The sequence below is a fragment of the Mesoplodon bidens genome, assembly GCF_964165515.1.
Source record: "Mesoplodon bidens genome assembly, chromosome: 14".
Taxonomy (NCBI): Eukaryota; Metazoa; Chordata; class Mammalia; order Artiodactyla; family Ziphiidae; genus Mesoplodon; species Mesoplodon bidens.
The window spans coordinates 31,663,225-31,673,112 of NC_138170.1; the positions used below are offsets into that span (position 1 = coordinate 31,663,225).

At 42.1% G+C, this 9,888-nt stretch overlaps 1 protein-coding gene across 1 annotated transcript; it reads right to left on the reverse strand.

Annotated features, from left to right (window-relative positions):
- Nucleotides 1-167: 167 nt before the first annotated feature.
- Nucleotides 168-9,794, reverse strand: PNO1 (partner of NOB1 homolog). Its single transcript, XM_081253580.1, has 7 exons — nt 9,515-9,794; nt 9,131-9,280; nt 6,403-6,486; nt 6,154-6,214; nt 5,816-5,933; nt 1,324-1,394; nt 168-631 (listed from the first exon to the last, which is right to left on the reverse strand). The coding sequence occupies exons 1-7, from the start codon at nt 9,719-9,721 to the stop codon at nt 564-566; spliced, it is 759 nt and encodes a 252-aa protein (XP_081109706.1). The 5' UTR covers nt 9,722-9,794; the 3' UTR covers nt 168-563.
- Between the last annotated feature and the right edge of the window lie 94 nt (nt 9,795-9,888).

The window sequence follows — 9,888 nt, forward strand, 5'->3', positions numbered from 1 at the left end:
TTTACTACTTAGAATAAGTATACCCGAACACTGGTAAGGTCTGACTGCTTTCATTAAACACTTACTTAAAAAATAAAACTCTTTCCTCACATCAACCTTGTGATGTATGTAGTCTTTAATTTTACAAACTGCAAAAATAGGTACAAATATTAGCCTTCCTTGGTTCACAGAGTATATCCAAACTGCTGCTATGACCTGGGTCTAAAATATTCACACACCATCCAGTATTAAGGGTCACAAGTCAAGAGAGGTTTTCTGAGGTGATTCTTTTAATTACAACTCACAGAGAAGAAATAACTTTTTATAAATTTATAAACAAAAAGCTTAGAAGCTAATACAGAACTGTTTTTTAAAATAAGTTTCCCTCCAAATGAGAGGATTATAAACTATGCAAATCTACATGTGATTTAAAATGGAAAATATAAATTATACTTAATGTGCTAGTATAAATGATGGTATCCATGACTGAAAAGTTCTTCACATGGTGTCTGGTGACCACTTGTAGAGGGGAAAGGCTTTTTCTCTAGAGTCCAAAGACAAGATAAAAAGTCTCTGATTTGAAATCAGAATCGGTCTGCCACTCTGCTAGCCACAGCACGAATATTGCCATAAACCTTTGATGGAGGATTTCCTGCAGGAGAAAATAAAAAAGCTTATCCACACGTATACATATAGATGCTACATGGAAAATGGTCTGCAACTCTACAAAGGACAGGGACATTTTCTGCTGGATCTACCTTAAATCAACAAAAGAACCATAAAGGAAACCACATAAATATTCTCCAAAGAACATTTTAAATCCTAACAGCCAAAGACACCGAGTTGTCAAAATGTTTCGAAAAGCAGCCAGTCAGACCTGGGCACAACTGACCTGGGCACCGCGGCGAGTCCCACACATTTCCCGAGCAAGCGCTACCACCCACGGCTCTGACCGCAAGTGACTGTACTTCGTGGTTTGAAACTGGGACTAAGTAAGTCAACTAAGATGACTGACTGATGCTGCTCAGCAGCTCCCTTTTGGCTGAACCTAAAACAATGCTGCCTGCTATTCTGGAAGGGCTCCCTAGTGCACCTCATCAGGGGACGCAGCGATGATGTAAGCAATGTAATCCAATAAACCCTTTCTCTCGGGTTTGCAGATGGAATTCAAGCAAAAATATTCCTGCTTTCTCTCTGGGCCCACATTTGCCAACCCCCAAGAGTTTCTGCTTGCTACCTTTATCATTACCCTGACCCTAAAGTGACCTGCAAATGTGATCTGAGTTCCTAAATTCCCTGTTCTTTTCTTTCAGAGAAAACAACATAGGAAGAAACTGCTGTTACCCAGGATGAGGTTGCAAATAGCAGTTCTTGCCATCTTGATGTTCTGGAAAGAACCAAGGATGTGAACTTTCCTGCAAGAGATAAAGTGAGACAGGTTAGCAACAAAAAGCATTTCCTTAACTAAGTCCCATGATCCAGAAACTCTGGAAACTCATGATAGATACAGATGCCTAAATAAAGGTGGTGGTGATGGTTGCACAACTCTGTAAGTATACTGAAAACCACTCTGAAGGGGAATGATAAGTGCATTATATCCCAGCAGAAAATTATGAGGGAAAGACATAAAAATTAAAAAACAAAACTCAGTTCTTTAAGACCCTTGGTGAACAATGGCTCCTATCCACTGAGTGCTCTCCAGCATGCTAGGGCTTTACATACATGTTCTCATTTAATCCTTGCATGAGCTTTATCAGGCAGAAGTTATGCCCACTTTACATACGAGGAAACAAGTTAGTGAGAAACCAGAACACCTGTCCGAGATGACACACTGGCAGAGCTGGGAATATTAAAGTACCCAGATGCAGGTAATACCGTACTTAGTTAAAACATATTTGTATTTTAACTGCAAAGCTTTCTAAACATTATTTAGGGACTTCCCTGGTGGCGCAGTGGTTAAAAATCCACCTGCCACTGCAGGGAATACGGGTTCGAGCCCTGCTCCGGGAGGATCCCACATGCCGTGGAGCAACTAAGCCTGTGCACCACAACTCCTGAGCTCTAGAGCCCACGAGCCACAACTACTGAGCCCACGTGCCTAGAGCCCATGCTCCGCAACAAAAGAAGCCACCGCAATGAGAAGCCCGCTTGCTGCAACTAGAGAAAGCCTGCACGCACCAACGAAGACCCAACACAGCCAAATATAAATAAATAAAAATAAATTAAAAGAAAAAAAAAAGATTTAAGATTCTTTAAATTTCTTCACTACTCTCTGGAGATCATCCAGACCTTTTTAATGGGCATTCCTTGCCAAATGGTTCAAATTAGACTGGCAATATAGCATTTTGCTTTTCTGAGCCCAGCTTCCAAAATATCAGTAAACTTAGTAAACTGACACCAAAATCTTCAGGGGGGATGTCAAACAGAACCCTCTCCCTTCCAAAGGCTCAGGCATTTCTGAAATTGGGGTAAAAATGAGGCTAAAAACAAGAGAATCAGTTAAAAGTCTGTTCAGGATGATCCCCAGGTTTCCTTCCCCACTCCGGGCGACCAGGCAACCACCTTACTACCCCTCTGTAACTCTGGTAAAATTAAGGGGTGGGGCTGCTCACTGCAGAAGGTGAAAGACCTGGGGTCTGGACCAGGGGCACCAGGCACAGTGGAAGTAGGAGCACCAGGACGAAAACAGGGGCAATGCCAAGCAAACGTCTGCACAATGAGCAGCGAGACTTCCAACTGTCTTCCGTAACTGGGCTCCAAAAGTCTGTCAGCAGAGAGACTGGAGAATGCTTCTCTGGGGAACCTGGCCTGCTCACTGGGAAAGACTAAAGATACTGACATCAGGGCTTCCCCAAAGAAACAGGCTGGCAATCATCCTAAGTGAAGCCTACAGGCCACCAGCGCCCCACCCCTAGCCCACCCGCAAGCATCCCGAGCCCAGGTTTCTAGTCTGCTCCTTACGGCCCCACCCTTAACATATGACGCCCACACTGAGGAACCAGAATCCGAGGAAAGCACCCAGTGCAAAAGAGTAGAAGGCACAACCAGCAAGCGGAATAAAGCAGTACAGAAACAGAAACTGCAGGGAGAAAAGAAGAAAAACAAACCAAAACAAACCCCAGAACCAGTGAGATTAGAAAAGCAATTTTCAGGCACTCATGAATCAACAACAGGATGTTAAGAAAACTGAATAGAAGGATTAGAAGATTAAATTGCAGGAAGGAATTATGAATGAGAATGATTCACAACAGATTTGTATACTCGGCCAGAAGAGAAGACATCTTCCCAACCAGGTCTCACAAATGTCCTTCCTGTGCTAAGCGAGCTCCAGGACTACCTACACCACCAAAACAAGGACGACGCAGGACAAAGAATCCAAGAACCGAGGGATTCAAACACCAAAGGGGCAATGGTGAAAGAAGGAGCCGGGATGGCAGCTGTGTGCCAGGCAGAGGGTAGCAGTGCTTCTGGAACAGAAGGCTCCAGGAGAGATTTCCAAAATGTCTGATGCATCTGAGTCCACCAAGCGGAGATACAGACAATGTATGGCTTTCTATTCAATTAGTATGCTGAAATATTGAGAAAGCACACAGAAACGTAAGAATTATTTCTTCACGTGACAACAAAGTTGCAGAGGACAGATAAAGTAACCACAGTACACCACCTGGCTCAGCTGTTAATACCCTGCGCACCGATTTCACGCTCAGGTTAATACTGAGCTTGAGTCGAACCAAACCCACAGTGTAGAGGGAGGGGCAAGCAAACGGGACCGCTGGAAAGGTTGAGCATGCGAGCGGAGGTGGGGAAGTCCAAAAGAGAAATCTTCATCTTTCACAGGAGAAAAGCAACAGTGAATCTGAGGGGAAAAAATTAAGCTGCTATACAAAGCTATTTGGAAATACAGAGGAAAAATAATTTTTACAAGTTAGCTAGCTGAACTTGAAGACTTGAAATTTCCTCCCTCAGAGGAGGGGGAAATGGAAGCAGACAGGAGGAATTATTTTAAAGTATGTGTATGTGTAACTTCGATAAAAACAAAATTCTGTGAAGTACAGCATGAAAGATGAGGAGATACAGAAGCAAGCATACATACAGTGTGAGTAGTTTTTCTGCTAAAACAACCAAAGCAATGGGGCAGTAGTTGGAATGGCAAACAGGTCTCAGGACACATAGGTCACATTCTTTCCCATTCGATATCCTGAATGTATCTGGAACAAATGGTTTTCAGTTTTATATTTTGTTCACATCCTACTGTGATCTTTGCCAGGTTTTCAGCAACTCATCAAAAATCACATTTATGGGTGCATAACAGTCCATCTTATGGCTGTATCGCAACTAATATAAATTGTTGAACATGTGGATTCCAATTAGCCTATTTACAGCAAAAACTGCAAGACAGTACATTTCGCTGCCAGTACTTGGCACTGAAAAAAACCTACTACTAACCCCCAACAGAATGGAGAAACTTGAAACAACACGCTAATTAAAAGAAGCCATATATCAAAGACTACATAGTGTGTATTTCCACCTATATGAATTTCGAGAAAAGGCAAAACCATAGGGACAGAAAGGATATGAGTGATTGCCTGGGAATTGGCAGGGGCTGCAAAGATGCACAAGGAACTTTTGGGTTGATGGAAATGAGCACAGTGGGATCACAGGACTGCAGAGTATTTGCCAAAAACCCATTGAATTATATACCTAAAACAGGTGACTTTGATTGTATGTAAACCACACTGTAATACAGCCGTTTAAAAAATCAGTTCAATGAGTAAATTTTAAGTTAGCCCTTAGAAATACACCGATACATTTATAAATTATAAACTTAATATGATGCGTTAACCATAACTGGACTAGCAAATCAGTTACATTTTAAAGTTTCTAAATTAACAAAAACGTTCAGGGTTGTTTATGATATTTTAAAGTGTGGTAAACATTTCAATTTTTGAAATTTCTAGTTCAAAAGAGCTTTTCCCATGGCTCCGTGGTCCCAACTCCAGGCTCAAGTCATAAAAGGTCAAAATTATAACACACCTGTCTTCAGGTAAACAGGGCCACCAATGTAGTGTTAATAGTTTTCTATTTACAGTATAAAAAAGTCTAAAATTCAGATTCGAAAATAATGGTAAGCCCCTTGGTTCAGAGCAAAGATGAGATGATTTTAAATAAAATTATTTCTGGATTTAGCAGTAGGCAGGTCCCTCCTCCTCTCAGTCAACTGCTTCGTTTCCCAACTTCACGGCATTATATAATCTCTGTGCCATCTGCCAGTAACCCCAAACTGGCAACAGAGCGGCTTCAACCTCCGGCAGGGAACGGTAATCCCAGCTTGACTTCCTGCACCCTTATTTTAAGCCTGTATCATCTTATTGATGTTCACATATAACTGCTCTCTAGTTTTTCCCACAATGTGCAATGCTCACCTTCCTTTTATGAAAGGCCTTTATATATACGTGCATGTGTGTGTATATACATTTATGTTTCTCTTTTTTAAAGGAAAGCCTCATGATGGCATTCAACACACCTACTCCTTGCTCTCCTCTACTGATTTAATAGATTCTCCTGAGATACTATTTCAATCTTCACCTGTCATGTAATTTCTTTTAACAGTGATTCTAAACATTTCCTTCATTACTAATTGATAAAAAAGCTATAATATCTAAGATTTTCTCAACTAAATCTGTTTTCAAAGTAGGTAACTATTCACCCAGAACCATATCCTGACAAAGATTTAGTGGCTACGTTATATGTAAAATACAATCTTTATCACTTCTTGAAACCAGCAAACGATCAACTATAAATTATGACAATAATTTTCTCAAGACCACATACTTACACATCAGCCAGAACTATCCGTGTCCGTGTCACGTTCTCGATGGTGAATTTGGTTTTTCCTCCTTTGCCAGCAATTCTTCCTATTGCCCTCGACAGGTGGTCTCCCTTTAAGGGCTTAACTAAATGAGAAAAGCAAGACCTCAGGAGGGAAGCCATCCCAGCATCACCCACTTCCATGGGAAGTTTAATCATTCGCCAAATTTCCCTACTGAAGGACACAAAACACGCATTTTTGAAAAAGCTGCTAATAACACGACTCAACTAATGTGACTGGAAAGCTGAGACTCAGGTACAAGACAAAGCAATACAAAAGTGCCATCTAGTAGTTCATACACTCACCATCTGTAATTTCAAAAGACTCTAGGAAGAGGTCATCCAACCTAATGAGGGCAAGTGCGTCCTACAATACAGAAATACATACTGTGAAGCTCTTCCATTCAGGCACCTGCGAATGAGTGTTAAGCTAACTCTCATAAAATTGTAGAACTACAACACTCAAATTAAAAAAAAAAAAAAGCCCAAATCCATCAAAACAGTCATATGGCGTATTTTCCGAGCCCCCATTTCAGATATCATGAAATCACTCACCTCTACCTGAAACCCAAGAAGAAAGGCTTTCACAAAATCAGCTGCTTTTGTCAGAGCGCTAACATCTTTGGTTTCTTTACAAGTCTGTTAAAAAAAAAAAAAAAAAGGTGGGGCTAGGGAGCATAAATTATAGCTCGGAATGAAAAAAGATAATATTCTAACAAACTACTAGGATTGACCTTTCCAATTATTATAATTTCCTTCACCACCACCCTTCCCCAATACATTCTCTATGACCCAGTTTTTGGTGAGGTAAGTACCATGTTTAATTTTCAAAACAAAACTCTGCTAACTCCAGAACTGGGCAGTGCCCCCCAAAGGCTGTCAAATGACTTACTGTACTCCAAGGCTGATCTGACTCTGGAGTTACCAGCAAGATTCCTCCAATGGCTCCTATTCTGAAGGACCTCCATCCTCAGCCCATCTCCACCCAAGCTGGTCCTCTTCTCTTCTCCTTCAATGCAGTCTCCCTGGGAGTCCTGATCTAATCTCCCGACTTCAACCATCATTCCTGTGCTGATTTTTCTTTCCCAAAGCAATAACTCTAGTACTAATTACCAAGAATGCTTAAAGCAGGGGATCCTGCCCTCAAAGAGTTTATTCAATAATCACAGATATAGGTGCTATTCATAAAATGCCCATCCCTGTAAATGATGTGTACTACAAAGGTGCTTGACACACTATAGCTCTAATCTTCATGTCAACCTAAATTTAAGTAAGATAAATACTTTTATATTTGAGGAAACTCAAGTACCAAAAGGTGAAAAAATAAGATTTGAACACAGATCTGATTCCAAAACCATCACTTCTCCTCCCCCACACAGACTCACAATCGAGTTGAGGAGACCACATATTTGACAAATTTGAAACCATACAGGGTTGTGTAACAGCACATATAAAACTAGATCCCAGGCGCAATTCTATATGTGACTTTAGGCAAGTCCCATGCATGCTCTAGGTCTTAAGTTTTCTCATCTGTAAAATAAGGAGGTTGGAATGGCAGAGTCCCTACTAGCATTGATGACTTTGGCCAAGAAACTCCTTGGCAGGTTTCCTCACATCTGTTAGATGGGGTATGTCATCTACCTCAAAGGACTGTCCTGAAGACCAAAATGATGTAGTGCCTGCCAAACCACTGCTATGTGTCTGGCACAAAGCAGTATCAACAAATGTCAGTGGAATCCAAATTGATGGTGCTGCAATTCTTAAGACAGTTAAGCACAATAAACGTTTAGGCCCTGAAGACAAGACTGAAAAATGGACTGATGGTAAAGGAGAAAGAACTTGAGCTAGACCCTGAAAGATGATGAAACTGAGGAAGAAGAAGGGAGAAGGGAGGAGAGGGCCTTCAGAGAGCAAATCCATCCATAATGACGGACAGAAAAATGTTCAAAGAGATGGTGAGAGAACTTGGGAATGAGACTCCTACTTGAAAGGCAAATTGTCAAAAACTTTTATCTTTCAGAAATACTGAAGATACCAAGATATCAATAAAACCAGTGTGGTCTGAGAAAATTAATCTGGCTCTGGCATAGAGGATGGGATAGTGAAAGGAGGTTTAAAGCAATGAGGTAAAGGACATTTAGACACTTATAAGCAAACAAGAGGTTCTGGCAGAAAGCCATAAAAACCTGAATGAAAGTGCCAGTGGGAACAAAGAGGAATTCTACTGTCAAGTTCTGTATTTTAAACTTTGCCAACTATCTAGACCAGTGCCTCTTTGCTTTATTCCATTATTCTAGTCCTTCAACAGAGATGAGTCTACACCACTCCTGATAATGAATCGTTAAAAAGGAAGATATAATTACTTTTGGTCACTGATTTTGATACAAAATTGGCACCCTGAAAAAAAACCCCCGGCTTACCTGATGGTGCAGTGGTTAGGAATCTGCCTGCCAGTGCAGGGAACACGGGTTCGAGCCCTGGTCGGGGAAGATCCCACATGCCGCGCAGCAACTAAGCCTGTGCGCCACAACTACTGAGCCTGCGCTCTAGAGCCCTGAGCCATAACTACTGAGCCCGTGTGCCACAACAACTGAGCCCATGCGCCACAACTACTGAAGCCGGCACGCCTAGAGCCTGTGCTCCCCAATAAGAGAAGCCACCAGTGAGAAGCCCGCGCACTGCAACGAAGAGTAGCGCCCGCTCGTTGCAACTAGAGAAAGTCTGCACGCAGCAACGAAGACCCAACACAGCCAAAAATAAATAAATAAATAATAATAAAAAAAATACCCCAAAGTTTACTAATTTTATTTGTCTAACTCCTAGACTGACATCATGGAATGAACAAATGAATAAGTAAATAAACACATTTATACATAATTTACACTTATTCTTAAAATAGTACTTTTTTTTCAAAAAATACCACTAAAATATATAGCACCTGTACTGCAGCAAGTACTTTGGTTGCTTATTTAAATACTTCTGAAACATGACAACCTCTTTACTAAGCCTTTTCTCAATAAAAACAGAACATCATTAAAAGTCTTCTAAGACACAGCTAGTACTTTAGTATGATTTCAGGACGAACTTATGAGTTCAACTAATAATTGTGTTGCATGCAGATTCTGAAGGCATTTGAGAGGTTCAAACACTAAAATATATTAGAAAACTGGAAGAAAATCATTCAACAAAATAAGCCTCATTAAGTAAAGTCTATTCATGCCTTTTCATCCCCGTAGAAAAGAGAAACCGCAGTATATTTGAAAATAGTTAATATCATCCTCACCCTGATTTCTATATTCCTCGATTTCAAGTTAAAGCGTATCTGAAGTCCCAAATGCTCCACGATAGGAGTAAATATCTTCATCCAGTTCTCTTTTAAGGGAGTATATCTGTTAGCTGGGACTGGAATTTTTCTGGTTTCTTCTTTCCCACCCTATGATACAAGAAAACACAATTCAGGAGTTGTCTGGAGGAATAGGGGGTGGGTGGAGATATGAAACAACAGCTGATTATCAAAAAGCCCCCTTTAACTGGACGAATTAAACATCAGGAGAGTCACCTCTCTAGGAGCTTCACTCCAGAAAAAGCTTCAACATCACCCAGAGGCCACCGTCCTGACCCGCCTCTGGCCCCTGCCCCGTTCCTGTCCCTCGGTCCCCGCCAGTACCAGAAACCCGTCCCCGGAGAGGGGCGGGAAGACGGGCCTCTTGGCGGGCCGGGCCTCCTCGGTGTCCATGCGGGACGCGTCCCCGCCCTCCTCCGGTGCGGACAGCTGCTCAGCCTGCCGTTTCTTCGCCTGCCGGCCACCTTTTCGGGTGACCTGGGTGAAGCCGGCCTCTGCCAAGGGACTGTGTGCCTCCATCTCGGTTTGCATCCTCAAGAAACTCCAGCGCCAGCGGAAGCTTGCGGCTCGAACACGTGCAGGGCTGCATAGCGCAGGCGCGCCTCGCAGGACCCAGCCTTTGCCAACCAGCCCTAGGGCTCCGCCCCCTTTCCTAAGAAGTCCCATGCAAGGGACCTGGAGCAGGAGTTTGTGTTTGT

Bases quoted from the DNA above. Each gene is read 5' to 3' on its own strand.
- PNO1 (XM_081253580.1), bottom strand. From the start codon at position 9,721: ATGCAAACCGAGATGGAGGCACACAGTCCCTTGGCAGAGGCCGGCTTC. The intron at 1,395-5,815 runs GTAAGTATGTGG...TATCTCTTGCAG, and splicing joins CGGATAGTTCTGGCTGATGT to GAAAGTTCACATCCTTGGTT. The intron at 632-1,323 runs GTAACAGCAGTT...TTTCTCCTGCAG, and splicing joins TATTTGCAACCTCATCCTGG to GAAATCCTCCATCAAAGGTT.